At 57.8% G+C, this 27,827-nt stretch overlaps 1 protein-coding gene across 4 annotated transcripts in view; it reads right to left on the bottom strand.

Moving 5' to 3' along the window:
- Nucleotides 1–27,286, bottom strand: part of ATG2A (autophagy related 2A) — a 38,005-nt gene extending 10,719 nt beyond the window's left edge. For 2 of the 4 annotated variants that reach the window (XM_073351929.2, XM_073351932.2), the window contains exons 1-27: nt 27,004–27,286; nt 20,910–21,072; nt 19,731–19,877; nt 18,880–18,982; nt 18,172–18,334; nt 17,675–17,821; nt 17,324–17,420; nt 15,985–16,149; nt 15,253–15,395; nt 14,934–15,018; nt 13,728–13,965; nt 12,964–13,123; nt 11,080–11,178; nt 9,829–10,002; nt 9,413–9,665; nt 8,596–8,698; nt 8,102–8,264; nt 7,499–7,641; nt 6,686–6,846; nt 5,956–6,113; nt 5,264–5,414; nt 4,226–4,419; nt 3,575–3,655; nt 2,381–2,487; nt 1,629–1,721; nt 746–816; nt 171–247 (exon numbers count right to left, since the gene is read on the bottom strand). In XM_073351929.2, coding sequence (XP_073208030.1) covers nt 171–247; nt 746–816; nt 1,629–1,721; nt 2,381–2,487; nt 3,575–3,655; nt 4,226–4,419; nt 5,264–5,414; nt 5,956–6,113; nt 6,686–6,846; nt 7,499–7,641; nt 8,102–8,264; nt 8,596–8,698; nt 9,413–9,665; nt 9,829–10,002; nt 11,080–11,178; nt 12,964–13,123; nt 13,728–13,965; nt 14,934–15,018; nt 15,253–15,395; nt 15,985–16,149; nt 17,324–17,420; nt 17,675–17,821; nt 18,172–18,334; nt 18,880–18,982; nt 19,731–19,877; nt 20,910–21,072; nt 27,004–27,174 — 3,810 coding nt within the window. In that variant the 5' untranslated portion in view covers nt 27,175–27,286. The remainder of the gene's footprint in view (nt 1–170; nt 248–745; nt 817–1,628; nt 1,722–2,380; nt 2,488–3,574; nt 3,656–4,225; nt 4,420–5,263; nt 5,415–5,955; nt 6,114–6,685; nt 6,847–7,498; nt 7,642–8,101; nt 8,265–8,595; nt 8,699–9,412; nt 9,666–9,828; nt 10,003–11,079; nt 11,179–12,963; nt 13,124–13,727; nt 13,966–14,933; nt 15,019–15,252; nt 15,396–15,984; nt 16,150–17,323; nt 17,421–17,674; nt 17,822–18,171; nt 18,335–18,879; nt 18,983–19,730; nt 19,878–20,909; nt 21,073–27,003) is intronic. The other 2 variants (XM_073351930.2, XM_073351931.2) reach the window with 2 other exon arrangements.
- Between the last annotated feature and the right edge of the window lie 541 nt (nt 27,287–27,827).

The following is a 27,827-nucleotide window of genomic DNA, read 5'->3' as shown; positions in this document are numbered from 1 at the left end:
CGAGGGACAAGGAGGGCTGAGAAGTCACCCGCCTCCTGCATTCAGCCACATGAAGTGTCCTCCCCACTCTGCGCAGTCACCTTTTAAGGGGGGGGGTTCTCTCCTGGGATTTCCATTGCAGTTACCAGGCCCGCCCCCACCCTGCCCTTTCTGGCTGGGCTGGGCCTCACCAGCTTCCCATCAGCGCTCCCTTTCCACGTGGTGATGACCAGCTCGAGCAGATCCACGTCCAGTACACACACGTAATCTGAGGCCAAGGGAGAACAGAGATTCAGCCCGACTGGATCCCTGGGTCTATCGTGGGCTCTGGGAAGGGAGTGGGGCCTGGTGGGTTGGAGCGGGGAGGGCTGGGAGTCAGAACTCCTGGGTTCTGCTCCACGTTCGTTTTAATTTGGGCACTTCCTCCACACTTCTCTTTGTGCATTAGGTTCCCTGCAGCAACACCACACCCAGGACGGGGGACAGTTAAATCCATTCAAACATTTGGGAAACCCCTTGAAATCCACAGATGGAAGATTATTAAGCAATATGGGGTGTCTTCTACAGAGCCGCCTGCCGCCATGCTGGGCTACGAGTGCCAGCACCCGCATACAACTACTGACCAGGCGCAAGCTTGCTTAGCTTGAAAGACCTGCCGAGAGCCCAGTCTGAGGGGCTACAGGGGCATGATGCTTGAGGGATAGCTGCTGTTTTCAGTACCCAGAGCACAGCAGAAGGATGGACACGCGGCCCGTCCAACTCTTACCCTTCCGCAGATCCACTGTCTCCACGTCACATTTGTCAGACAAGTAGATGGCAGAGTCATCCAGAATAAACCTGGGGGGAAGGGAATAACTTAAACTCTGCTGCCCCCCCAGCAGTAGGCACATACCAGCCAGATCAAGTACAATCAAGATCTTGTCCATCACTGTACAGTAACCATGAACACAAGGGCCCCATACAGTGCAATAGGTATCTGGCCCTGTGACACAGACCCCGACTCCCACCCTGGACCAAGGGAGTAAGCGCTGGGTAGTGGCTGGCTCAAGGAATAGGATGCCACTCTAGAGGGCATTGGTGCCAATCCAGCCGCGGGTGGGAAGACAGGGAACGGCACACAGGCCTTTCCCCTCTAGGGGCGCTGGCTCTGATCTGGCCCCAGAGGAGGCTCGTGAGGATGTAGAACGGGATATGGGGCCTTCTAGGGGTGCCAGCTCTGTCCTGGCCCCAGGGTGGGGAGATTGGCTGGCTCAGAGAGGTGGGGAATGGGATACAGGATGCCAGCTGGTGTGAAGAGACTGTGCATGCTGGGGTGAGACTCCTCCAATAAGAGCACCTGGCCCACCAGTTCACGGCTACACCCCAGGTAACTGGAGTAGACACAGGCAAAGAAATCACTCAGGATTCCATCGTACTGCGCTCCTTCTACCACACCCACCACCATGGCGTCCAGGCACCGTAAGATGGTGGCTCCAAAGCTGCTGACCCCAACTTCTTCCACACAAGCCAGCACTTGGTATTGTGAGCAGCCCAGGCTCAGTCCAGAGGGAACAGGTCTCAAACCCCCTGATCTCACCAGCCCGGGGGGGGACAGGCCCTCCCTGGAGTGGGCAGCTCTCTTGGGATGTCCCCAGCTGAAGGACGCCTACCTGAGCAGGAAGATTGAAGTATCCACAATTATGTTGCTGGACAAGGTGAAGGTCTCAGCCATGATGAGGACGCGGACGGGGAGGTACAAGGGCCTGAGGGGTGAGATGGTAGTGACAGAACCAGTGCCGGGACAGGGTGTGGTGAGAGGGTTAAAGGAGACAAGGAGAGTACCCGCACGGCAGGGTTATCCCACACACGCCCCGCCCCAGCCAAGATGGGATTGCAGCCTTCACAGAGGACAGATGATCCACAGCTGCCCTCTCCTAAGTCGTTTCTCCTTGCTCTGAAGCATACGGTACTGGCCACAGCCGGAGACAGGATACTGAACCAGATGGCCCTCCGTTCTGATCCTGTCTGGCCGGGCCAGTGTTCCTGTCCCAGCTGAGACTATTTCAAGGTGACAGAGGCTCCCACCATCGCATCCAGTCTCCAGGATGCCAAGATAAGAAAGAGAGCAGACAGCAGAGACCAGGCTGGGAGGTTTTGCTTTAACAAAGACCCCATGCCCCTCCCAGAGCTGGGGATAGAACCCCGGAGTCCTGGCTCCCAAACCCCCCTGCTCTAACCCACTAGACTCCACTCGCCTCTCTGAGCTGGGACAGAACCTGGGAGTCTGGATTTCCTCAGACCAGATCTGCTATTCTAACTTCGTCTCACCTCTGTTCCTCCTGTACAAACAGCCAAGGGCCTCTCCTATTTTACATCCACCCTTTTCCCCGTGCAGCCCATTTGCCTCTGCTCCCCTCAGTACCTGTAATCAACTGCGCAGCAGAAGAGGTGGGTGTGCAGCACCGTAATGACCGTTGGGGGGACAAAGCCAAGAATTGGATCATCCAGTACGTCCAGGAAGTCAATCAGCTGAAAGAAAGGGCGAGAGAGCATGAGCGTGCACGCCCCAGACAGCAGGTTTTAATGGGGGCAGAAAGACCCGTGCCGATCCCCCCAGGTGGAGGATTCTCCCCACCCCCACCCGCCCCAGATCCCTGCATCCAGCCCCAGTGCCCTGTGGTTGAACTAGGAGGATTCTCTTTAGACCAGGGGTGTCGGACATACAGATTCAGCCTGGCCAATGCATTTGTGTGGCCCGGAATCTCAGCTTTCATGAAAAAAGGAGCCAGTTTTTAGGCCTCACAGACTCCTCCATGTGCCTAGTGTATAACCAATTTCATGGCACCTGCCTGAGTCTGCCGAAAGCCTGAGCCAATGGCTGAGAGATGCGGGAGCTGCACTGAGTGAGAATGACACAGCGAGCTGCTAGTCTCAGAGCTGACCTTTCCATCTGACATACTCATCTGGCCCCGATATGTAACAGATTTATCCTCACAAACACCCTTGGAGGCAGGGCAGGGTTCTTATTCCCACTGCAGACTGGGAAACTGAGGCACAGAGGGGCAAAATGACTTGCCCACGGTCACAGCAGGCCAGTGGCAGAGCTGGGAATAGAATCCAGGTCTCCTGAGTCCCAGGCCAGTGCTCTAGCCACTAGGACACCCTGCCTCACTCCATCACCACTTTATAAGTAGGGAATAAGAGGTCCAAAGTCACACAGGGAGCCTATGGCAGAGCCAGGAATTGAGCCCAGGTCTCAAGTCCCTGGCAAACACCCCATCCACTGGACAATCCCCATTCTCATCCAGATCAGCTATTCCACTGTTGATCACGACAGCAGAAGGAACCGGGTGGAGGCTTACGTCTGCAAGGGGCAAGAATTGCCACAATTAAACAGAGATTCAGACCCTGCCCAATGAATGAGTTCGACCCCCCTTAGCTGGACACCAGGGCACGAGTCTAAGCTATAGAGGATCCAGCCTGTCCCCTGTCCCCATGCTGGTGTTGGCCCAGCTTCCACTCCTGGCCCTAAGTCTCCCTCAGCCTCATGGCTGCTACACTGCACACGCCCCTCTGCTATTCACTCCAGGATGGGTATTTCCGGCCCAGGACGTACCTGTGTGTACCAACTCTGATTGGTCAGCGCCATGTGATGTCGCATGGTGGCCCCTTCGAGCCTCAAGGTGACCAGGAACTCCTGGATTCGGGTTGCAAAAGGGAAGATTGGGGAAGCAAAGTTAAAAAGCAGGGAGATTTTCCACCCCACCCCAGATGGGGAAAGGCTCTACAAGGGGCAGGACGGGGGGGAAGCCATTTATGAACCCCCTTAGGACATCTTCCCCCAAACACACCAAGCCAGTGGGCTTCTAGCACCCCCACATGCCAGTCCACCCCAGCTGGGCCCCATCCAGACCCATGGCCGTTCATGCCAAGTCATCCCCCACATGGGGCAGTGCACAGGAAGACAGAGCCACTTCTGTTGATTCACGACGATGCCAGATCAGAGGAGCCCTATTTGCTTCAAGCCAGAACTGTCCTGGTGGCTCTCTGAGGTGGGGAAGGGACAGAGGAGATCCTACAGGGAAACAGCCTCTAGGAACAGACAAGTCAGATGAAAGCTGGCGCTGAGATGTTTTAAGTTAAACAATAAATGCAGATCCCAGGGAGGGGTTGCTTTGGCTCTTAGCCTGTTTGGAGAAGGGAGAGCAGAGGGAGCCTGCCCAGCTGAATCCCCTCCCCCTCAGCCCAGAGAGTGGAGACAAGATACCTTGATGTTCTTCTTCAAGTCTAGGTTGATGCGGATGGCAGCTGAGAGCATCTTGAGGGGCCTGTCCTTCCTGCCCCCCGCCAGCCCACTCAGCACCCCCTCCTCTGAGGAGTAGATTGTGGGGTGCAGCCTGTCAGGGGGGCTGAAGCTGGGGATCTCCAAACGACTGGCCAGGAAGTAGTCCTCTACCACAGCTGAGGGGACACAGAGTTTGGTTGGCTGGCTGGCTAGCTAGCCATCCCTCCCACTAACCCCCTCCCAGTGCCCTGTGCGGCAGAGCACTGGCCTGGGACTCAGGAGAGCTGAGCTCTGTTCCCAGCTCTGCCACTGGCCTGCTGCGTGACGCCAGGTAGAGTCACTGCCCCGCTCTCCCTCAGTAAAATGGGGAAACGATCCTGACCTCCTTCATAACCCACTCAGACAGCTACTGATATGAACTCGGTATTAACAACTCTTGCAGCTGCATCCCCACCCCCTCCAGCATTGCTCTGTCTCTGTAAGACCCACTGCCACCCTAGATGTCCCCCCCCACTTTGAACTACTGCAGGGTGCAAGAGCCTCCTCCTTTGCAATCCCCACTGCAGGGAACTGTCTCCTGGCAGACCTCAGCCCAGCTGCCTCTTTGGCCCCTTAGCTGCTCCCACCAGAGGTCACTATGAGGTTGGGCACAGAGGGCAGCGCAGGCCTGACCTGCTGCCCTTTGGCCTGGATGGGCCAAGTGAAACCCCAATTCCGCAGCACTTCATGAGATCTCTGGAGGGCTCTGAAGAAAACAGACGGGTCCTGTGTGCCAGGGAGCAGGGCTGTGACTTGGCAGCCCTAGGATCTATTCTGTAACCATGGGCCCTTGCCAGCTGCCCAGCCGGTACATGGGGATAGGTTTGAATCCATGGCTCAGTGGGAGAGTCCTGGCTCCCAGCCCCCACTGCTTCAGCCCATCAGACACAGGACCAGAACCCCCACTCTGACAGATGAGATCCTCTTCAGGACAGAATCCAGGAGTCCTGACTCCCTGCCCCCCCACAGTTTGAACCATACCTTTATGATAAAGGGTGACTCTCTCTGACTCTATGCAGAGGTAGCCGAGCTCCTCCTGACCCTTGTACTGGGACACACTGAAGATGGTACAGTTGTCTACATCCAGCACAATCTCTCCATGGGAGTCATCCAGCTTCTTCCCCGCCTCACCCTGGGGGCAGAGGGGAAGGAGGATGAGGGTCGGACACCCCAGTGCAGACCATTGCCCTTCCATCCTGAAGGGTCAGATGGCAACAGTCACCCCGCACTGAGGAGCAGCAGCCTCTGGGGTTGGATGCGAGGCTATTTATATGGGGATCCCTCACCTGTAGCTCAGATGCAGCCACCTCTGAGGAGGGGTGCGAGGCTTATTTAAACAGCCTACAGAAGCATAGCACAGAAGGGAAGGATCCAGTACCTAATTCCAGAGGGAGTTGCAGGGTGGCGGGTGGGCATTTGGAGAATGACCCAGGTTTGCATTTGGCCTGGACACTAGAAGGAGCAGCTCAGTTCTACGGAAAAGTAGTAGCCCCCCATCCTGGGCCCTGCAGCACAGCACCATCTAGTGCCCTCCACACTGGCTCAGTGGGGAGGGCTCCGCTACCTTGCTCCCTGCAGCACCCAGAGATCTCCCATCCAGGCAGCGCCCAGAGCAGGCTAGCTGGAGCTCAGAGAAGATGGCCTGGCAGTGGGTCCCTGGGGGTTGCCCTCACCTTGGCCTCGCACAGAGCCGCCACCCTGCCCTTCAGGATAGTGACCACGGCGGAGAAATGGCTCTGCTGGTGTTGGCTCAGCTGGTCCCCCTTCCTCCGCTGAGCCACCGCCTCGTCCATTGAATAGAAGTGAGAGGCCTCATCTTCAGAGTCCGAGTCTGATGGGGACAGGGAAGAGGGGGGTTAGTGGCAGCTCCCGCTGCATGGGGAAACTGAGGCACAGAGGGGAAGATCTTGCCAAAGGTCACGTCAGGGCTGGGTACAGAACCCAGGAGTCCTGACTCCCAGCCCCCCCACTCTAACCACTAGACCTCTGCTACCTTCAGAGCCGGGGACTGGACCCACAAGCCCCTTTCCTTATCCTGCATCCATCACAAAGCAAGCAACCATGATGCTATTCCCAGAATCCTTCACTCCCCATTTCCATTAAGGCAGGGGTTCTCAAACTGGGGGTCGGGACCCCTCAGGGGGTCGCGAGGTTATTACATGGGGCATCGCGAGCTGTCAGCCTCCACCCCAAGCCCTGCTTTGCCTCCAGCATTTATAATGGTGTTCAATATATTAAAAGGTGTTTTTAATTTATAAGGGGCGGGGGGTTGCACTCAGAGGCTTGCTGTGTGAAAGGGGTCACCAGTACAAAAGTTAGAGAACCCCTGCATTAACGCTTCACAGGTCAGTGCGGATGGCAGGAGCCTCTCTCTGGGTTTGGGGGCGGGGCTTGGCTCCTTACCCAGTTTAAAGGCAGACTTGCACATCTTGAAGTTGTCCTGCCAATACTTGGGAGGGGGCGGGTGGCTGGGGAAGAAGGCCCCAGGTGCAGCACCTCCCGCAGACCCAGAGGAGCAAAGAAGTGGGCTGGCCGGCTCCCACATCAGCAAGTCGTTATTTATCCTGGGGAAGGAAAGGAAAGATGCTTCACGCTCACAACTGCCTTTGCCTCCCCTAGGCCAGGAGCCCCTCAAACCTTCCCCAGGCCCAGCAGTGTTTGTTATTGACCTGGCCCGCCTGGTTCTGAGCAGGGTACTGACACAGAAGGAGAGGGCCCCGGCCTTAGAGAGCTTACCACAGAGTACTCTTACAGGGTGCTGCAGGGAACAAGATGGGCCACTCAATAGGCGCCACCTCCCATTTTGCAGGTGGGGAGACAGGCACAGGAAGCGATTTGCTCAAGATCGCCCGGAAAGTTGGCAGCAGAGGTGGGGATGGAACCCAAGAGCCTTGACTGCCAGCCCCACCCTGCTCCAACCACGAGAAGCCACGGCCCTTCCCGAGCTGGGAAGAGAACCCAGTAGTCTTGGGCCACCTGGGATCCATCTGCTCAGGCCTGGCCCACCCCACCGACAGCTCTTCCAACCCCACACACAGCCAGGGCCGGGGTCCACATGAGCTGGGCACTGCCGGTGCCCCGCTCTGCGGACGGAAAGTCAAGAGTCCAGGGGGCAAGCAGGGAGGATTCAGGGCCTAATCCCTAGAGGCTGCCAGGCCCTGTGGCTGCTCCTTGCCAGCCAGGATACCCGGCTAGATGCCCCCGCTCCCCCGATACCTGTTATAGATGCTCTCGTAGACCTCCTTGCTAGGCAGGAAGATGTGGACACTGGGCAGGGTCACTTCAAGGGTGTATTGCGAGGCAGCCACTGTCTTGGCCTGGAAATCTGCCATCTCCTCTGGGTCTCCAGGGATCACCATCTAGGGGAGAGGCCAGCATAGGAAGGGTTAAAGACTTACAGGGACAGGCACCCACTTTAGCTGACCAACTACTAAACCAGAGGGTTGTCAAGATGGAGGCTGTGACGCCCATGTCAGGGATCACAACCTTCCCCTGTCCTTTCCTTACTGGTTAATGGGAGGGGAGAGCCAAAGCTAGATAAAAAGGGGACCTGATATGGAAGGGGGTTGAGAACAGCCCAACTGGGCTGTTCTCACATCTCCAAGGCTCCTCCCTCAGGATCATTCAGCCCATACCCTAGGTCCTCTCCCTGCTGCTTCCCTTGTATCCTGGTGGGCTAACTGAGCCACCTGCCCCAAAGACACCACTCATGCCTTTCCTGGCAGGATCAGACCCCCTGGAAGGCAGGACAGTATTCCATGCTCCCACCCATACCACTATCTCCTCCCCACTGAGTACCAGGAGGGCCGTGCCCCTTACCTCCTCAGTTTCATACATGGTCCTTTTGGAAGTGAAGGGGGAGGGCTCGGGCCGCCGCAATTCACAGGGACTCTCCACCATTGACAGATCCATCTCCTCCACCTTGTCCATCGCCAAGTCCCACTGGGACAGGCTGTGCTGGGGGGCCAGGGTCACCGTGATCCTGTGCAGGGCCGGGAGGAGGGAAAGTCAGAGGGCAGAGGGGGAGCAATGTAGGCCCCTACGGGGCTACCTGCCCCCTTCTCAGATGCTGCACTGAAATTTTGCCCCCAACACATGTGAGCACCCCCCCACACACACACACACACACCCCCCACCCTGTGCACCACAGCAGGAGACACTCCATGCAACCAGAGGATGTATGATTGGATGACAGTCAGCTGAGATGTAGATGAGGGAGGGAGCTGGTGGGATGGGAGGGGCTCTGGCAGCGGGAGCTGCTCCTACCAGGGTGCACATGGGGCAGGGAGATCAGCCCCCCAAAGGAAACTCACTTTGGGAAGAAGTATTTCTTGCCCAGTCCTTTGGCTGCAGGATCAAGGGCTTTGCTCACCCGGATGCAGGGTATGGAGAGCCTCTCACCGTCTTCATACAGACCTGCAAGGAGAGTGGCTGGACTCAGTGCCCAGACACAAGCCCATACCCTCCCAAATACTGCCTTTCTACCCTACACCTGGGAGGAGTTTGTAAGGGGGCTGGGGGGAGAATTAAAGATGCAAGGCTCCTGGCTATCCTATCCCCAGCTCTGGGAACAGAGCAGGGAGGAGCACAGGAATCAAGATTCCTGGATTCTGTTCTGGGGTCTAATGGTTAGAGCAGATGGAGGTGGAGGTGGAAACCAGGACTCCTGGATCTGGCAGAGAGGGAGGGCAGCCTACTGGTTAGAATAAAGAACAGTGTCAGGATGGCTCTGGTAAGAGCATGCAGGTTTCTGTAGCATCTACAAAACCAAGAGGGATCCATTTAGAAACATCCCCTTCATATTTTACAGCAGGAGATGTGGGGCCACATGTTCCCCGCCCCCCCCAATTCAACTTGAACAGAGTGGGTCCCTGTGGGCCTCATGCCTTGTCCCTGCAGCCTGGGTTTACCCTCCAGCCCCTTAGGGGAACAAGACACCCCTGGGAGGGTCGTTGGCAGCAGGGACCCAACCCTGGACAGATGGATCCTAGAGCCAGAGCAGACACTGTCCAAGTCTACTAGCCCAGAGGCTACATTAGCCTCCTAACCTCCATAAGGAGCCATGAGTCCCACTCAGGGCAGGGACAGACTTCCCAGGAGGCCTTGCAGCTCAGCCCTTCCCATGCTCACCATGCAGGTCACTGAAGGTCACCTCCAACCGGGTGGGCTCCCCGTGACCCCCCAGCCCTGCCTGCAGCTCCGTCTGGAACACCACATCAGTCAGCTCCAGTCGCAGGCTCTCTTTGCGCACGGCTTTCTCCATCCAGGGTCGCCGCTCTGGCTCGGGCCGCAGGTCTGGCACTGGGAACTGCAAGCGCAGGGTGGCCTTGGGCGCTGCCAGCCGCACGGTTGTGTGCCTCTCGGGGGCATGGGGAGACTCTGCCTGGCGCCCAGCCACAAGAGGGGGAGAGAGGAAAGAATTAACAGGGGCCTCGTCTCCCTCCGGGTCCCCCGCCCATTGCAGGCGTAAGCACCTCCTCCTCTGCAGCCAACTGGGAACAACTCCCCTGCCCCCTCCTGGCAGATGTTCCATCCCCCACACTCACCACATGCATGTCCGCATGGAGGCCGGGGGCTTGATCTTGCATGGACGCTGACGCTGCCAGACGGAGGAGGGACCCAAGCCGGTCTAGGACACCCAGGTCCACATCCGAGTGGAACTCTGCCAGCTCCACCAACAGCTCCGAGCTTCGCTTAGCCCCAGTCTTCTTGAGATTGCTCTGCAGGGAGAAGGAGAGCCATCAGAGCCCTGGGAATGCCTCCCCAGCCAGGGGAGAGGCTGCTCTACATGGGGTGGGGGGGTGAGGGAGTTCGTTCTACAGAACACTGGAGAGTGAGGGGGAAGCTCAGGTGCTGCCCCCGGTCATCTGGGACTATACAGACTGTTGTATTATTGTAGGGTCTCTTGCGATTGCCAGTGTCTTATTCTAGGGTCACTCAGGAAGGCTGGGGCTTCCTTCTGTCTCCGCCTGCTTGGCTTCCCCTGCTGCTGATGCAGCCCCACCCACTCTGGCTGTGTAAGATCATGCGTCCCTGCAGGTCCCAGCACATGGAACTGAGATATGCTGGCACTTAGCCACACGTCAGGTCAAGCCGACTGTAGGAGAGCTCCTGCCACAGTCAGGCCAGGCCAACGGAGCACCAACCACAGGCCAAGCCAACGGAGCACCAACCACAGAAGAGCTCCCCTCCCCCAACCCGTTCAGGCACATTATTGAAGTGTGGTCATGTGGTTAAGGGACTGGATTGGACTCTGGACACTTTGGTATTATTCCACTGTGTGACCTTGAACCAGTCACTTCCCCGATTCCTGCCTCAGTTTCCCCATGAGAATAAACCCTTCCTTTGTCTAAACAGACTGAGCTCTTCGGGGTAGGAACCATCTCACTGAGACTGTGCAGTGCTCGGCACAATGGGGCATTCCCCGCCCCAGCCTCCACATCTCAGCTGTGGACTCCAAGTGCTACTGGAATACAATTTAATAGTAGCCAGGCAGAACCAACAAAGCCCTGACCTCAGGAGCACTTCCACTCCCAGACAAAGGGACAGGACCAGTGCTCCCAGGAGTGCTCCCATCACAGCAAGACTGATAACCCAGGACAGCCAGCATCCCCTCACCTCCCTGCTGCGAGGGCCCAGTGCAATGCCATCAAGTGGCAGCCTGCGACGGCTCTGCTCCGTTTTGCCCAGTGGCTCCCCAGAGGAGAAGCCTGTGTGTGGGGCAGGAGGGGGAAAAAAAAAACCACGCCAATCGCACTGACTCTCAAGACACCCTCCAGCCTCAGGCTGCTGCTCACCTTGGATGGCAGCTTCTCGGACTGCTTGTAGTGGATCTGGGCGCAGGGCCGGGCCGAGGAGTTATAGGTGAAGGCACTGGGGTTCTTGAAGGTCATTAGCTGAAGAGAGAAGGGGTGCGGTGAAGGTTTGTGCAGCAGATCCAAACAGGAGATGCTCAGTCAGTTTCCCCAAGAACAGATTCAAGCTGCCCCACACTCACCCACCACCCTTCTCTGGGGAGATGTTTCATCCCATTGGGTGCTGGCACAGTAGCTGCCAGGGACAGAAGGCTCAGGTGGCCTGGTCCTCTTTGATTAGACCTCTGTGGCGAGGCAGTGCGCCCCCTGCTGGACACTCACCAGGCTGCTGTATTTAGACCCATGGGCTTTAAGTTCCCCTTTGTCTGCGCAGGGGCTTCAGTCACCATCCCTGTCCTTGGCTTCTCTGGTGCATTTCCGGGGCACAGACTGTCAGATACCCCTCCACTGAAGTGGGACCTTGCAGCCCAGCTGCCTTAGGCCCAGTGTCGTCGTGTCCCCCACAAGACACCCCAGTAGCTTACACTGGCCCTTTCCCAGAACTCCACCTGTGAGCAGGGCACTCTGGTTTATAGTTTAACCCTTTGGGACACACGACAGTGGAAGGCAGCAGACACAGACTTGCAGAAGGATTTTTGCAACCATCACTGTTCAGACAGCACAAGAGATCTACAGATCCTGGTAGACCCAACGCCTACACGCCATTCCCTGCCTCAGTTTCCTCACCACTGGGGCATTCTTTGTCATGGATGTTTAACAGCCCCTGTGCCCAGCCGCACAGAGAGGGGCCAGAGCATGGAAAAGCCCAGCATGAGAAGAGAGGCAGGAAGAGGTGTCAGAAGTAGCTTTCCAAAGACAAATGCTCTAGCCAAGGGGCTAGGCCGTTGCAGAACCAGGAGGCTGAGCAGGAGGGCCCTGGCTTCCCTGAACGACACTGACCAGAACCCAAAAGACTTTCAGGAGTGGGCAGGGCTCCGAGGGAGGGATAGTATTCAGGTGTTGTGTGTTCGTCCACACAGAGCCGAACTCTCCTGTGCTTTCCAAGAGCAGAGTGTGCATTGGGGGGCCAGAGGGGGGTTTAAGGAGTTCCTTTGCGAAGCCTGGGTTCCTTGCTTTAACTGCAACATGGTCCCAAAGGGTTAATCTATCTATAAACCAGAGAGCTCACGAAGGTAGAGCTCTGGGAGCAGCATGCATAAGCTACTGGGCAAATGTGGGATGAGCGTCAGCACTGGTTTGGGGGCCCATGGCAGCTGGGCTGTAGCACCCCACCCCTCAAGGAGGAGGGCCAGAAAGGGAGTCTGCACCTCCGAAGCATGTCAGCAAGGCCAGGGCCAAGGCACCAACTGGACGCTGCTCAGGTCCAGTAAGCTTGAAAACATGTGGGATCCAAAGGTTGGGTCCATGCACCAGCCTGATGCTTGGGTGTTCACAGGGGTGACTCCATCAGGGCTTTAACACCCCACCTCTGCCCTTTAGCTTCTGGATTAGGATCCCACAGGCTTTGCCCTGCCTGGGCATCAGCTGGTCCAGCTTTCCTCCCACCCCCCAACAGTAATTCCCCTCCCTCCTTGGGGTTCACACCCTTCTGATCCTTGCACATGCTCTCCCACCCCTCTCAGGCAGAGCCGATGGAGCATTGATAGCAGGAGCACTCCCCCACACTCCTAGGCAAAGCAGATCTTCCCCACCACAGTCAGCTCTTACCCTGGGGCTCAGCACACCATGACTGCAGGCTGAGGTCTCAACCCCCTAGACACCCCAAAGCAACAGCCATGGTCAGGTCAGAAGCGAGGAGGGCCGGAGAGCCATGATCCCAGCGCCCAGCCCTGGGTGTGGCTCTGCCATCCGCTCACCACTCCTTACCTCGGTGTACTCCGGCTTCTGCTGCCTGTGCTCCGGGCTGGCGCTGGCCCACAGGCACTCCAGGATCTCCAGCATGCCGAAGCTCACCTCCGAACTGAGCACGTGCAGGGAGCCAGCTACTCTCTGTTGGCAGGTGACCTGTAGGGCTGCTCCAGTCAGCCTGGGGCAGGAAGGCGGAGTCAGAGCCTGCAGTAGGGGGTGGAGGGGGGGGTTTGACAGCCCCGGTGCTGGGGCCCAGGCAGACCTCACAAGCTAAGCAGGCACAGGGACAGTCAGCACATGGATGGGAGACTTCAAGGAGTGAAGTGTGGAGGATGCTGTCCCCTCACAGTCCGTGCTTACCCCAGTGCCTCAGGAGCAATACTAGGGGGCGCTGTGCTGCAAAGAGTGGAACGGGGTGCTCTCCTTTTGCCCCAACACAGCACTAGAGGGCACTGTGCCACAAGGAGGGGGTGCTCTCCTTTTTCACTCAGTGCCAACCCCACTGTGTGCTAGGGGGCACTGTGCTGCAGAAAGTGGAATGGAGGGGCACTTATCCCTCACGATCAGTGCTGGCCCCAATACCCCAGCACAGCGCTAGAGGTGCTGTGCCCTCCCCTCCCAATCCATGCTGGCCCCACCTCCCAATGCTCCAGTCCCTGGAGATCATACATCTAGAACATCCCCTGGTACCTGCCTCTGCACCACTGCCCAGACTGGGGTAGGGAGCAGCCAGGGTGTATCATGCGTGCCCCACGAGGGGCAGGGAGCTGAACCCAGCCTACCTGAGGTTACTGCAAGGACAGGCCTTCTCAAAGCACTTGCGCAGATGCCCAAAGTCCCGCCCACCGAAGGCAGAGTCTTTGAAGAAGGCCAACTCGGCAAAGAAACGCTGGGCCAGCTGGGGAGGGGCAGGCGGGCCGGGGCACTGATGCGGGACTGTCAGGGTGAGGCCGCCCACCGTAACTCTGAGCAGCGTCTCCGGCCGCAGGTTCTCCAAGGAGGGCAACTGGAGGGCCTTGCCTGAAACAGATCAGGCACCTCGGATCAGACAGCCCAGCACTGAGAGCTCCCCACCCCCCAAGCTAGTCCCAACACTCCTAGGCTAGTCTGGCTAGCAACGGGACTACAACTGGCCACCCTCCCGACTGCGGGGCTCACATCAGGTCTCCCACACTAGGTGAAGCTGATGCATTACAACCAACCCCCACAGAAGACACTGGGAAACCTGCTAGGACACACTTCCCTCCAAGCAGGGCATGCCCCACAGCAGAAGGGGCTGCAGGTTGGGATTACCAGGCAATGACAGAGCTGTGGTGGGGGGCAGGGAGGGGCTGGTGGGAGCCCAGTGCTGGGAATAGAACCCAGGAGCCCTGGGCCCCACTACTTCGCAGGGAGAAAGAGGGGTTAGGCTAAAGGAGGTGTGGTCTTCCAAAGGGGAAGGACCAGGGTGGAGGGGGAAACCAAGGCCCTTCTTGCTTCCCCGCAGGGATGAGGCACTAACCTAGCTGCCCCAGTCAAATTTGAGTTGGGGGTTATTGCCTTCTACCTCTCTCAAACTCACCTGGATGTGGCAGCCCCCATGCCCCAACCCAAAGGCAGCTGCATCTCAGAGCCAGGTGAGGGATCCCTGTATAAACAGCACCCGTGCTCCACCCCAGAGGTGTGTACACTTACCCCTAGATGGCTGAGTCAGATTTCAGCCATGAGTGAAGGAAGCCTTCTACAGTCAGCAAGCTTCGGGGATGGACTCTAAGCCTGCAGTCCCCCAAGCAGGGAATAGAACCCAGAAGCGGTGACTCCCAGGCCCCCACCCGCTCTAATCCACTAGAGCCCCTTACCATCCCAGACCTGGGATAGAACGCAGAAGTCTGGGCTACCAGCCCCTGCTGCTCTACCCCACCAAACCCCGCTGCCCTCCCAGCACTGAGCGGAACCCCACTCTCCTCACCAAAGCGCAGCACGAACCCAGCAGGACAAGCCCCACTCACCTGGCAGTTTGCTCAGGCCCTGCAGGCCTGGGAGGGTAGCAGCAAAGGGGGAGCGGCCGTAGCGCCTGGGGCTGCTCAGGATCAGCTGTAGAGAGAAGCGGAGATTAGGGATGTGGAGCCAGACCAGGGTGACACACTCGAGGTTTGGCGGCACCAAGGAGCTCCCAGGACCACGTGGCTTTGGGAGCAGAGTAGGCACAGACAGCTCCAGAGGGCTCTGCCTGGTTCTAGACACGGGGAAGGCGGGAGCTGAGGGGCGACAGTGTCAGATGCTGCCAACTATGCCCTCCCACTCAGCCCGCCCCCAGTGAGTTCTCACCCCCGGTGCGAAGGAAGGCGGCTGCAGGGGGCAGGCGCTGTAGTCGCTGTGCACAGAGGAGTCGAGCTCGATGTCAGAGAGATCGCTGACTGAGCGCACAGAGGTCACACTACTTGTCATGGCAGCCATGGAGAAGAACATCTCTGGAAGGTAAAGGGGGAGAAGCAGGGTCACGGGAGGGAGGCGGAGCCCCAGCAGAGGGACAGGCAGCCTGTTGTACTGGGAGACCATGCAGCATGTGGGCAGGCACACCAGAAAGTGCTGCCCTCACATAAGGTTTCACACAGTAAGGGGGCTAAGGGGCACCAGCAGAGCTGCGGTGAAAGGGGAGCAGGGCTGGGATAACACACAGGTGGTGGGTTGGGACTGAGGGGCACCAGAAGAGCTCACGGTGACTCGCGGGCTGCACAAGTACATGCTCCGGTTTTGTAGCGCACCCGTGCGTAATCTCCCTCGCCCTGCAGCGACAAGGCCACACAAAGGATAAGAGACCTGCTGTTGCTGCCAAGTGAGGAAAATCCTCCCTGAGCTCAAGTGGGAGTGGCCAATGCTGCTTCTAGAGCCAAAGGGCCCAAGGCTCCTCATCCTGGCTCCCTAGGCAGGGCGTGTGCGTGTGTGTGTGTGTGTATTTGTTTAACGGCTGAGCTTTGTCTGCAGCACACAGGCCATGATGTTGTGCACAGTCTAGTGCTGACACCCCTCCTCCCGCAGCGCACCTTGCCCAGACGTCACCTCTGTTCTCCAGGCCCACGAAGCTCTCCAACTCCTCCTCCAGCCGGCCCGGCCCCAAGCCCTGGCCCCCGTGCAGCTGTTGGCTCAGATCCTGCTCTATCAGCTTCAGGTCCTCAGAGTCCAGTGGGCGGCTCTTGCTTAGCTTCTCCTGTAGGCCATTGGCTTCTTGGGTTGGGGAGAGGAGGAGCCGTGGGGGTTAGGGAGGTGCAGAGAGGAGATAGCCCCTGGGGACCAGCTGGGGTACTGGTGGGGAAAGAGGGGCTTGGGCAGGGTCCCACCGGCACATGGGTTGCCAGGCAGAGACAGCTGAGCCCCGCTAAGTGAGGAGCTCCCCTCCCCGCCCCAAGGGCGGTACTGATCTCGGGAAGTTGGCACAAGTCAGTCCCCCGAGACATTTGAAAAGTCGACAGCTTTGGTCTGTCTCTGGACTTGCCCCGCCCATTCCATGCATGAGGGGGAGTGTTGCCCATGCCCCTTGATTAGGTAAGGTGATGTAGGGTGGGGGGGTGAGAGCTCCTGCTCCTCCCTTGCCCAGCACTTAATTCTGCCTCCCCAATGTCCAAATCAAACCTGTTTCCCCATCTGCTGTGGCCTCACTTCAGCTCCTCCAGAAGTTCTCCCCCCCACCATCCCTTTTTCCCAGGCTGGGCATTGCAAGGAGGGAGAGGAGCTATCCTGAGCTCTCGCTGCTCCCTCCTCCCCCCAAGCTTTTCTCACTGGGGCGGGGGGAGAAAACAGCGAGCGAAGGCCCTCAGGATGGCTCTTCTCCACTCCACCTCCCCTACTGAGGGAATGGTTCAGGTTGCTGACCAAGGGGGAGAGAACTCTCCCTTCAGCAGCTCTGATTGGTTGCTCTGCCCCAGGAGGTGGACAAGTGGGTCAGGCAGCCAATCAGATGAAGCTTCTCCCCCCCCCCCGTAGGGGTCAAACTCAGGTAAAAGGGCTGAAGCTTCTGGCGCCTGCCCCAGGCAGGCCTGCAGCCCAGCCAGCACCTGTCACTGGCCGAGCATCCAGAGAGCTGGCAAGGGGCATGTGGGGCCAGGACAGACAGCCGAGCCCCGAAAGCAGGGGCACAGGGATACGAGGCATGAATAGCTGAGCCCAGATCACAGCAGCAACTCCTCAGAGATTCCCACAATGGAAGGAGCATCAAGACAGCAAACCAGGTGGTGATCCCCAGATTCCTCTCCCCAGACGTCCTGACTCCCAGCCTCCTCCAGCTCTAACCCACTGGACCCCCTTCTGCTTCCAGAGCTGGGGACAAAACCCAGGAGCCTCTTTAGGTGTTACCAAGAGCTGTGTTTTGCCAGGGTGGAACGACTTCCCAGCGGTGGCTCACCTGAGACACTCAGTGCTGTCAGCAGGTCATGCAGGTAGAAAATTTGCTGGGGGGAAACCAAGAGGTGCAGGGATCCCAGCTTCCCATCCAGCTCCAGCTGGGGAGAGAAGACAAGCAGAACTCACTAGGCAGGTTCCTCCTTCTTCCCCCCGATGCCCCCCTCAACTTAGAACAGACCAATGGGCCGAAGAAGTGCAGCCTGGCTCCCCTCCCAGCCACAGCATGTTCTTGAGGCAGGGAGTTCCACAGGTGAATACCAGTAGGTGGTACACTGTGCCACATCTCTAGGAGACCCCCTTTCAGCTCAGGAAGTGAGGGGGATGGGATCCCTGCCCCGCCAACGTTTCTCACCTTGGGCCCGGGAAAGGCCTCGTTCTGCTTGAGTTTGATCCTCATCTCCATGTAGCCGGAACAGCTGCCAATCTGCAAGGGTGGGTCAGGACACTCGGGCACCGCTCCACTGGCTGAGGACGATGACTCGCTCATCTGGGATTGGGGCTGGGAAGATGGAAAGGAGACGAGTTTGGTTGCTACAAATGGATGCGGCTGGTTTGGGACCAGCAGCCCCTCTCATCCCAAAAGGATTCAGTGGGCTCTCCCCGCATGGTAGCCAGGGAATACCATGCTGCCAACGCACACAGCTGGGGAGAGAACCCAGGAGCTCTGATTTACAATCCTATGCCTTCTGTTCAGAACAGGATTCCTGGGTTCCTTCCCAAGCCCTGGAAGGGGATTGGGGTCGAATGGTTTGAGCAGGGGGCTGGGAGCCATGACTCCTACACATTAGACCCACTCCTCTCTCACAAGCAGGCCCATCTCTCCCCTCCCATGGCTGTGCCTAGAGGTACCTGGGGGCCAGGCACAGGCGAAGCTGCACTTTCGGGGAACTCCTCATAGTACAGTTGCACGCCACTCAGCTGCAGGATCTTGTGCACGAAGGCTGGGGGTTGGTGGATGTCGACTGGGAGTACCTGGCTGGGGTCCTTCACTGCCTCGTCGCAGTAATCCAGCCTGGGGGAGCAAGTCACAGGTGACAGGGTTAGACACAGTCCCATGGGTACCAGAGCTGGGCCAAAGGTGGCCTCAGACAGCTGGGTACTTAGCACTTAGAGCAGCGAGGGGGGCTGGGAGTCAGGACTTCTAGTTCTATCCCCAGTTCTGTGGGGGGGGTCGGGGTGGGGGAAAGAGTGTGGGACCTGGTGGTTAGAGCAGGGCCTGGGAGCCAGGACCGTGGGGGGAGGAGAGTGTGGTCTATCGTATTACTGCAGGGGGGCTGGGAGTCTGGACACCTGGGTTCAATCCCCAGCTCTGGGAGAGTAAAGGGGCCTGGTGGTGGACAGCACGGAAAGAGGGAAGAGCACCCCTCACTGAAGCCCTCACACATCTCCCTGTACCACCCCATTCCTGCTGGGATGTCTCCCATCCAGGTACCAGCCTGGCTTGACCCAGCTTAGCTCAAATTCTGACAGGATCCCCAGGGGGACAGTCTCCTTCTCCATGCTTCATTGGATACCCCCCTTCACACTCAGGAATGCAGGGAGCAGAACCCCCGTTACCTTTTAATATGCACCTCCAAGGCCACCCCAGTCTGAGAGCTGCTGGGTATGTGCTCTACCCGAACAATGGTGTCCAGGAACGTCACCTTGATCCTCCGCAGCACTGGGCACGGGATGCCAGAGAGAACCAGAGATGTTAAGGGACCATCTCACAGTGATTACCTCTGTTTCCATCTGTAGCTCTCAATATGCTTTAGAGGAGGGCAGTATTGTTATCCCCATTTTACAGATGGGGAAATGGAGGCACAGTGGCGGACCTGGGAATAAAATCCAAGTCTCCCAAATTCCTACTCCAGTGGTCTATCCACTAGTTCACACTATCTCCCACCCCAGGAATCCCTGCACTAAGCCTCTCTCCTCTGTCCCATATTGGTTCTTATGAAGTGCGGGTTATCTGGGCCTTCAGCCACACAACTGACACCTGCCACAATCTCTCTCCATCCGCTCCCCTTGGGGAGCTTGGGGGTGCAGTAGAGTGGTATGTTTTGGGAGCATTTTGTTTATCTTCCACCCCTATGTACATGCTACCCTGAGTTTATACCAGACAAGAGAAGTTGTTTACCACTGAGATTAGTGGTTAGACTGGGAGCCAGGACTCCTGGGTTCTATTCCCTGCTCTTGGACAGAAGTGGGGTCTGTGTGGGTTAGAGCAATGGAGGCTTGGAAACAGAAACCAAGAGCCCAATCTCCAACTCTGGGAGTGGACTGGGTTCCAGCAGGTTAGAGCAGTGGTAGAACTAGGAGTCAGGACTCCTCGGTTCCATTCCTGGGTCTCCACCTGGCCCTTGGTTCCCTAGCTGCAATCCGATTCCCCCTGCCCCCCATCCTACAAGATCCCAGGGGAGACTCACCGGTCTCAATGGTCTGGGCGAACATCTCAAGGCCCTCAAGAGGCTGTGGGGGCTCCTCAGGCTGGTCCTTCAGACACTCCTGGGCCAGCTGCATGCTCGTGGTCATGCATGATGACCAGCTCTGAGATTCTGTTCCTGGGGCGGCTGCTGGAATGGAGGGGCACTTCATTACTGAGAGGCAATGAACCCTGAAGGCACTGCCAGCCCCATCCACCAAAGGCAGGGCAGGCACACACTCACCACCCACTTCAGAGAACAAAACAGAGGCACAGAACAGGAAAGGGACTTGGGCAGAGGCAGGACCCAAGCCCCAGGCCACCCTAGCCACTAGGCCTTGGTTTCCACACCTAATATTGGGAATAATCCTTCCTCTGTCTTGAGCAAGGACGGTCTCTCACTAGGTCTGTGCAGTACCCAGCACCAGTGGGCCTGGTCTCAGGCCTGGAGGGGTCTGTACAGCACCTGGCAGTGAAGAGGGAGGGGCTCATACTCTCACCCTGGGCAGGGGGAGGGGAGAAATGTCTGTAAGAGCAATTTTAAGAGCCCCTATTAATTATTTATTCCTACTGGAGCATTTTCTGCTAGCATCCAAATGACCCTCCAGAAGCAGCCACCCGCTCCTGGAATCCCAGCTGGTGAGGTCAGTCCCCACCCTGGAGCCCTCACGTCAGGAGCAGCCCATTGCCATATGGTGCGCTAGCAGAGATCCCCATCGAGGCCTGGCTGGGATGGGGGCAGGATCCTCAAGACTTTGTTAAAACCACCTCTCCTGCAGGTAGCAGGGCAAAACACACATGTTGGGGGGGAGGGAGGGAGAAACAGTAATTAGCTAATAGGGACCCCACTTCACATGATTGGCTGGCTGAGATCTTTGACCATCACCAGGGCTTATGGGAAATGTGGAAGCAGGATGAGAGATGCCGAGCACCTCTTCATTGCAGGGAGGAAGAGCAGCAAATTAAGACACCAGCCATCAGTGCCGGCTACCAGCACTCCCTGGGCCAGGCCTGCCCCTGGGACCACACACCCTGAGAACTCAGGCTCCGCAGCTGGAGCTAAAGGAACACCACCACTAATGGGCTTGGGGAGCAGGGACTAGCCAGAGTGCAGGCTGTTGTGGCCATGTCCCTACGCTAGGGAGAGGCTGGGAGCAGCTCCACCCCTCGGCCCCACACTCACCACTGCGATACTTGGGCCGGCACGTGATCTGCAGCCCTGTCACCTCCACGGTGCAGTTCTCGGTCACCAGTGCCGACCAGGGGATGGTAACTGCGATGCTGTTGATGAAGCCATCCACAATCTCCAGTGGGGCGCTCACTGACTCCAGGAGCTCGTTCACCGACTGCAGGGAGAACAGAGGAACATTCAGACAGAGACCACTCACCTGGGACAGAGATGCAGCCACCTCTGGGGTGGGGCAAGGGGGCTGTTTATACCAGGATACCTCGCCCAGCACTGGGACGCAGCTACCTCTGGGGTGGGGCGTGGAAGCCAGCAGATATTCCCTGCACTGTCACATAGGGTTATTTGACCAAAGACAGCAGAGAAAGTGGATGTCAGTTTTCAGAGCCGCTTTCAGCTGAGAGCTTCATGGAGCTCAAATCTATTTAACCTCCAGGTCCTAAACTGATTGTGTCAGGATTCAAACTGGCAGCATCTCTGAGCCAAGGGATTTCCAGCTTGTTGCTAAGAACACTAAGCCATCCCCCTCCTGCCCCTTCAAACCTTCCCCAGTGAAGGACTGAGGGGTTACGCATCGCACCAAGTATTAAGCAACTTTACTACCTACTATTCTCTGGAGAGGTAAACTGAGGCAGGGAGCCTGGGGTCACACAGCAAGCCAGGGCAGAGATAGGAATAAAACCCAGGAGTCCTGACTACCAGCAGCCACTAGACTCTCCTCCCAGAGCCAGGGATAGGGCCCAGGAGTCCTAGCTTGCAGTTTGCTACCTTTTCGGGAACAGGGAGCCGACTCAGCACTGCATTCCCCACTCTTCCAAGCAGAGGCAGCTCACAGCTTCCCAGTGTCTGGAACAGCCAGATTCCATTTCAGGACCCATTGTTAACTTCAGTGATGGGCGGTTAAGTGTGTGAATCCAACTGGCCTGTCCACATTCCAGCAGGGCTGGTTACAAATACCCTGGGCACTTCAGGCTGCACTTCCTGTCCTAGGCTAACATGCCTTGTAATGCCCCACTCCAGAACTGGCTGCATGTCACCAGCCGATTCTTGCATGCTGCACTCTTATCTGGGAATCCTCCCTCTGATGGCAGATGACATGGATTGTTGTTCTAAAATCTACTCTGGTGACAAGGGCTGGGGAGGTCAGGTGACTTGGTTGCAAAACCATTTCAGCAGAGGAAGTAGCAGGCTGTCCGGACAGGGTTTCCAGCTAGTTAATTGTAGGCCTCATAGAAATGCTAAGTATTAAGGCTATTGGATTATTCTAACAATAACACTTGGAATCCCAACTCAGATCAGAGGCCCTCCTCATCAGGCCAGAGGCTACACAGCCCTGCCCCCCACTAAGATCAGGGCCCCTATGGGGCCAGACATTGCACAAAACAAGATCAGGGTCCCCCATCGTACCAGGCACCACACAGACCAAGATCAGGGTCCCCCAGCACTGCACAGCCCCTCCAACCCAAATCAGAGGCCCCCCATTGGGCTGGAAGCCACACAGACCAAGACCAGGGTCCCCCAATCACACCAGTCCCCACGCTGACAGTGATGGCCAGTCCCTGACCTGATGTGCTTCCAGTCAAAACAGACAATGGATGGGAGTCGCAACTGAGCCACAGAGAGACAAGACTTGCCACAGATCAGTGGCAGAGCTAGGAATAGAACCCAAATGTCCTTCCTCCCAGCCCAGTGCCCCAGACACTAGACCAGAGGTGAGCCACAGCTGGCCCATAGGACCATCCTGCCCGGCCCCTGGGCTCCCAGCTGGGGAGGCTCGCCCCCAGCCCCTCCCTCGCTGTCCCCCCTTCCCCGCAGCCATGCCGCCGTGCGGGCAGCACAGCTTGCACCTGCCCACCTCCCAGGCTTTCAAATAAGCCTGTCCTGCCGCTCAGAGCAGCAAGGTAAGGGGCTGGGGGGAGGGGGAGGTGGGTTAAGGGGTAGTCGGTTCCGGGGGTTAGTCGGGGGTGGAGGTTTGGCGGTCAGGAGACAGGGAGCAGGGGGGGTTGGATGGGGGTGGGGTCCTGGGGGGGGCAGTTAGGGATGGGGGGTCCCGGGAGGGGCGGTCAGGGGACAGGGAGTGGGGGGGTTGGATGGGGGTGTGGATAGGGGTTGGAGTAGTCACGGGTCAGGGGGGTTGGAGGGGTGCAGTCAGGGGGCAGGAAGTGGAAGGGGCGGATAAGGGCCGGGGGCTAGGCTGTTTCGGGGGCACAGCCTTCCCTACCCAGCCCTCCATACCGTTTCACAACCCCGATGTGGCCCTTGGGCCAAAAAGTTTGCCCACCCCTGCACTAGACCATATTGCCACCATGTGTCACATACACAGCTCAATAGGAGCAGAACGAGGCAACCAGTCCAGAGGCAGCCAGCCTGGAACAGCTTCCTGGAAAGCCAAGAATAGGGAGGGTGATTGAGACATGGCAGGGAGGAGAGGGGGAACCGTGGGACCCAGTAGTGGTGGTGGGGACATACAGAAGGATAGTCCCAACGCGCCAGGGGAACATCAGTCTAACAGGTGTACAGTGACTGTGGCTGCTAATTATAACCCGCTCATGAAGGGCAGCAGCCCTGTTCCCCAGCAGGTAAGGACAACAACTGCCTCGGTGCAAGGGGCGGGACTCACTGGCAGCAGGATTATGGGCTGGCCGGCCCAAAATGTCAACATCCCACACCGCCACCCCCGGGCCTGTCAAGGAAACTACGGCAGGGCTGGGCCAGTGCAGAGAACAAGAAAACCCTGAGGGGATCTAGTGGGTTAGAGCAGGGGGGCTGGGAGTCAGGTCTAGCAGTTGGGGCTGGGAGCCAGGACTCCTGGGTTCAATCCCAGCTTTCCCGCTAACTCAGTGTGTGCCCTTAGGAGGTACAGCCCCTGTGCCTCAGTTTCCCAATCAGAGACAATGCCTCCCCTCTCCACGCCTCCTCCTCCTCCCACAGGGAAGCTCTGTGCCTGTTTTGAAGCCAGGCATGACAGTCAGGAAACCCTGAGTCACAGAGCAGATTAATGAGCAGCTCCCAGGCTGGCGTGAGCCCAGGGCATTCATCAGCCCTGGGGTCTGATCGCTCACCTACCCACACTCCCTCCTACCCCCCTTGGCATTTTCTGTATCCATGGCATACCATCAATACATACATGCAGAGCAGCCTCACCTGTGGTGCTAGGCTAACCCCAGCAACCAGCTAGGCACTACCAAGAGTAACTGGCATTACCAAGCCACCGGCAATATCGCACCACCACCTAAGGGCCTCCCAGCACCAGCGAGCACAAGCAGGGTAATCAAGGCACAGAGAGGGGAAGGGCAAAGGTCACAAAGGAAGGGCAAAGGTCACAGAGGGCACCACTTCAGAGCCAGGAGTTCTGGCTCCCAGCCCTCCCCTGTTGTAAACTATTAGACACCCCCCCCACCCCTCCTAGAGCTGGAGAGAGAACCCAGAAGTCCTGGCTCTTTGCCCCGCTCTGACCCTCTAGACCCCACTCCCCCATTTTGATACTGACATCAGAAATATCTCCCCCCCCCAATTGCTACAGACAGCAGTGGGGTTCAGTTCCTCACTCTGCCACAGAGCCCCCGTGCAAGCTTGGGCCATCACTGCCATTGCTCTGTGCCTCTGTTTACCCATCTGTAAAATGTCCCACCTCCATCTCAATTAAGAGCACCTGATACAATAACGGGGGGCTCAAGATGACCAATGACCCCACAGGCAGCAGCCAGGAAAGTTCCTAGTAGCCCGGGGGAGAGGCAGAGGTATACACATACAGAGGAAACAGACACCCAAGAGCCATCTACTGCCAGAATCCAATTCCCAAAGTTTAGATCAGAACCAGACCTCAGCCAGCAGGGATGTGTCACACAAAAGCACCACCCCGTAGTGCCAGGGACACTTGCAGCGAGTGGGGGGCTCAGGAGGCAGCACTTGTCCCTCCCAGTCAGTGCTAAACCCAATGTCATAGTCCCAGGGTGGTGTTAGGGGGCTCCTGTGCTTCAGCAAGTGGGGTGGGGACTCAGCAGGGGGTGCTTTCCCCTCTGCAAGAGCTCAAAGGTGAGTCACAGCACTGGTGTCCTTCCCGCATGCCTGCAAGCGGCTAAACCGGGGTTCTCAAACTGGGGGTTGGGACGCCCCAGGGGGCTGTAAGGTTATTACCTGCAGGGTCACAAGCTGTCAGCCTCCACCCCAAACCCCGCTTTGCCTCCAGCATTTATAATGGTGTTAAATATATAAACAAGTGTTTTTAATTTATTATGGGGGGGTCGCACTCAGAGGCTTGCTACATGAAAGGGGTCACCAGTACAAAAGTTTGAGAACCACTAAGCTAAACTCATCCCTCAGCCCCCTAGGCTCTTCTCTCCCCCCATCCCCCGCTATTCTGTTGATGTCCCTCATTTCCAACCCACAGCCTCACTGAGTGGCTCCACTTTGATTCTTCCTCCCAACTCGCTCCACCCCCTTTGCCCCCCTCCCCCCTGAAGAGCAACACACCCAGGCCCCATGCAGCTTCCTTGTCCCCTCATTCCCTTCACAGTGGGGCACTGGAAGCCGGGCCCTGACACTCACCAAAACACAATGCTGGGCTATTATTTGGGACCTGGTGACATACCCATGACTCAGGGACACACCCCACTTCCCCAAGACTCTACACCTGGGGTGACAGCAAGGTTATTAACCCAGCAGCTACAGCGGCCCCTCCCTCAACCCAAGGTAGGCAGAAGGCAAGGAAGGGTAGACCAGCTCCAAGGGAGGTGGAGAAACTGAGGCACAGTACTCCTGCTAATATAAACCAGGGGAAGAAATGTAGGGGTGGGCTAAGTGGGTGAATGGCTCAGATACAAGCACACACCCCACATGGGGTAACACTATAGAGTTGGGCTCCCCAGGAGTGGGGGTGAAACTTCTAGCATTAGCTCCATACCAGCCTAGTCAGGGGTAGGAGACAGAGCACTGGACTAGGAGAGGGTGTCTGTCTGTCCAGCCCTATCCTGGTTGTCTCATATCAGCCAGGAGACTGGCCAGATAGGCTCAATGGTACTTCACCTCCAGCAAATGAAATCCACAAGGAATAGGTCATGGAAATATACTGACATCAGCACTCTAGGGACCTGTCCTAGCACATGGGGTGGGAGTTTAAGGATTAATCAGGTATTTCCCAACCCCAACTCCTTCATGAGGCCACTTCCCAAGTGGTTTACCCTCCTCCCTCCCTCCTACCCAAACACACAATGTAGTTACTGCTCTATATGCTGGGTATTTTATAGACATGACCCTGAGCATGGAGTACTGTTAGGGTAGGTGGGAGGCAGTGAAACACACAAGGGGTAGCATCCCATCCTGAAGCTAGCTCTTCCTGGTGGGATCAGTCACTGTCACTAATTGCACCCACTCTCTCTTCCCATTCGCCACTCTGTTCTCTGGCCCTGCATACACCTGGTTCCTACCCCATCCCCTTCTCACCCACAGAGCCATGCTGCCCTGTGTTTGAGTACTGGCCTGCTAAACCCAGGGTTATGAGTTCCATCCTTGAGAGGGCCATTTAGAAAGCTGGGGCAAAAATTGGGGATTGGTCCTGCTTTGAGCAGGGGGTTGGACTAGATGATCTCCTGAGGTCCCTTCCAACCCTGATATTCTATGATTCTGTATATCCAGGCAGATGCCTCTCAAGGTCCTTGCTCCTCCTCCCTGAGCCCCATCCCAGGCCCCCAACCCTATGCATCAGGGAATAGGGCTCCCATCTGGGCTCCCAACATCACCTGGTTCTCCCCTCTTCCCCTCCAGCTCCAAGCTACAGATCTAAGCCCATGCCACCTCCAGCGCCTCAGCACAGATTCCAGCCCCACCCCAGCCAACCTCCCCACCCCCCCGCATCCTGTTTCCCCTTTAGCTCACCCTGTCCTTCTCCAAGGCCCCACAGCGTCCTGGACCCCAGCTACGGACCCACAGCCAGAGAACTGCCCAGACCCTGACCCACACAACGAGGTCGATGTTCCCCAGCCCCTTGATACCAATCCCTGCCACACCCATCCAGCCCCCTGGGCGCCCCCAGTCCCGGCCATGGCGAGGTGGCTGACCCGCGGCGCCCCCGGCCCCCGCCCCGGCCGCTCACCCAGATGTCGAGGTGAATGTCCCGCAGCGCCCCGGCGCCCTGGTACAGGTCCAGGCTGAGCTGCTCCAGGCTCAGCCGCTCCTCCAGGTAGTGGCCCAGGTAGTGCTGCAGCAGGTAGCGGCAGGCCCGCTTCTTGATGGAGCTGGACCAGGGGAAGAACCAGCGGGACATGGCTGGGTGAGGGACGGGGGCCTGGGGGCGGCTCTTCCCGGGCCGGGGTGCGCCCTCCCCGCCGCAACTTCACTCTGCCCCCCTCCCCCCCCGCGCCTCCGCGGCCGGCTTGTTTTCCCCCAGCACTGGCCCGCTGGCAGGGCAGGCCCCGCGCTGGTTGGCTGGGAGAATGTGGACCGCCCCTCTCGCTCTGTTCTGATTGGCTCCTCGGGGAAGCGCCACAAAGCGTCCCATGCCGGTATGAAATAGAGTCCAGAGACCGGGACTGCGTGTGCGCAAGTGTTTGCCGCTGTAAAGGGGCTCGGACCGTGCATGCGTCCCACTGACCAGAGCAACAAATGGACGCTCCGGCCGCTAAATAGGTCCCGAAGCCTCCTTACTACGCATGGGCGCAGTGGGCTGAGCTAGAAAGCGGCACGCCTAGTTCCAGATAGGTGCCACCCAGCGACCCCGCCGCGCATGCGGGGAGTGGCTAATACCAGGAAGTGGAGTGAAATCGTTCCTTAGGGCCCCATTTTACAGACAGGGAAGGAAGGCAGAGGCTAAGTGATTTGCCCAAGGTCACATGCAAATAAATAGCAGAGACTAGACTTGGGCATGGGTCTTTTGAGTCCCAAACATGCAGCCTAGCCACTGGCTCATCAGCCAAGAGC

Source organism: Lepidochelys kempii, chromosome 7 (assembly GCF_965140285.1).
Source record: "Lepidochelys kempii isolate rLepKem1 chromosome 7, rLepKem1.hap1, whole genome shotgun sequence".
NCBI lineage: Eukaryota > Metazoa > Chordata > Testudines > Cheloniidae > Lepidochelys > Lepidochelys kempii.
This window is presented reverse-complemented; position numbering and strand designations above follow the sequence as displayed.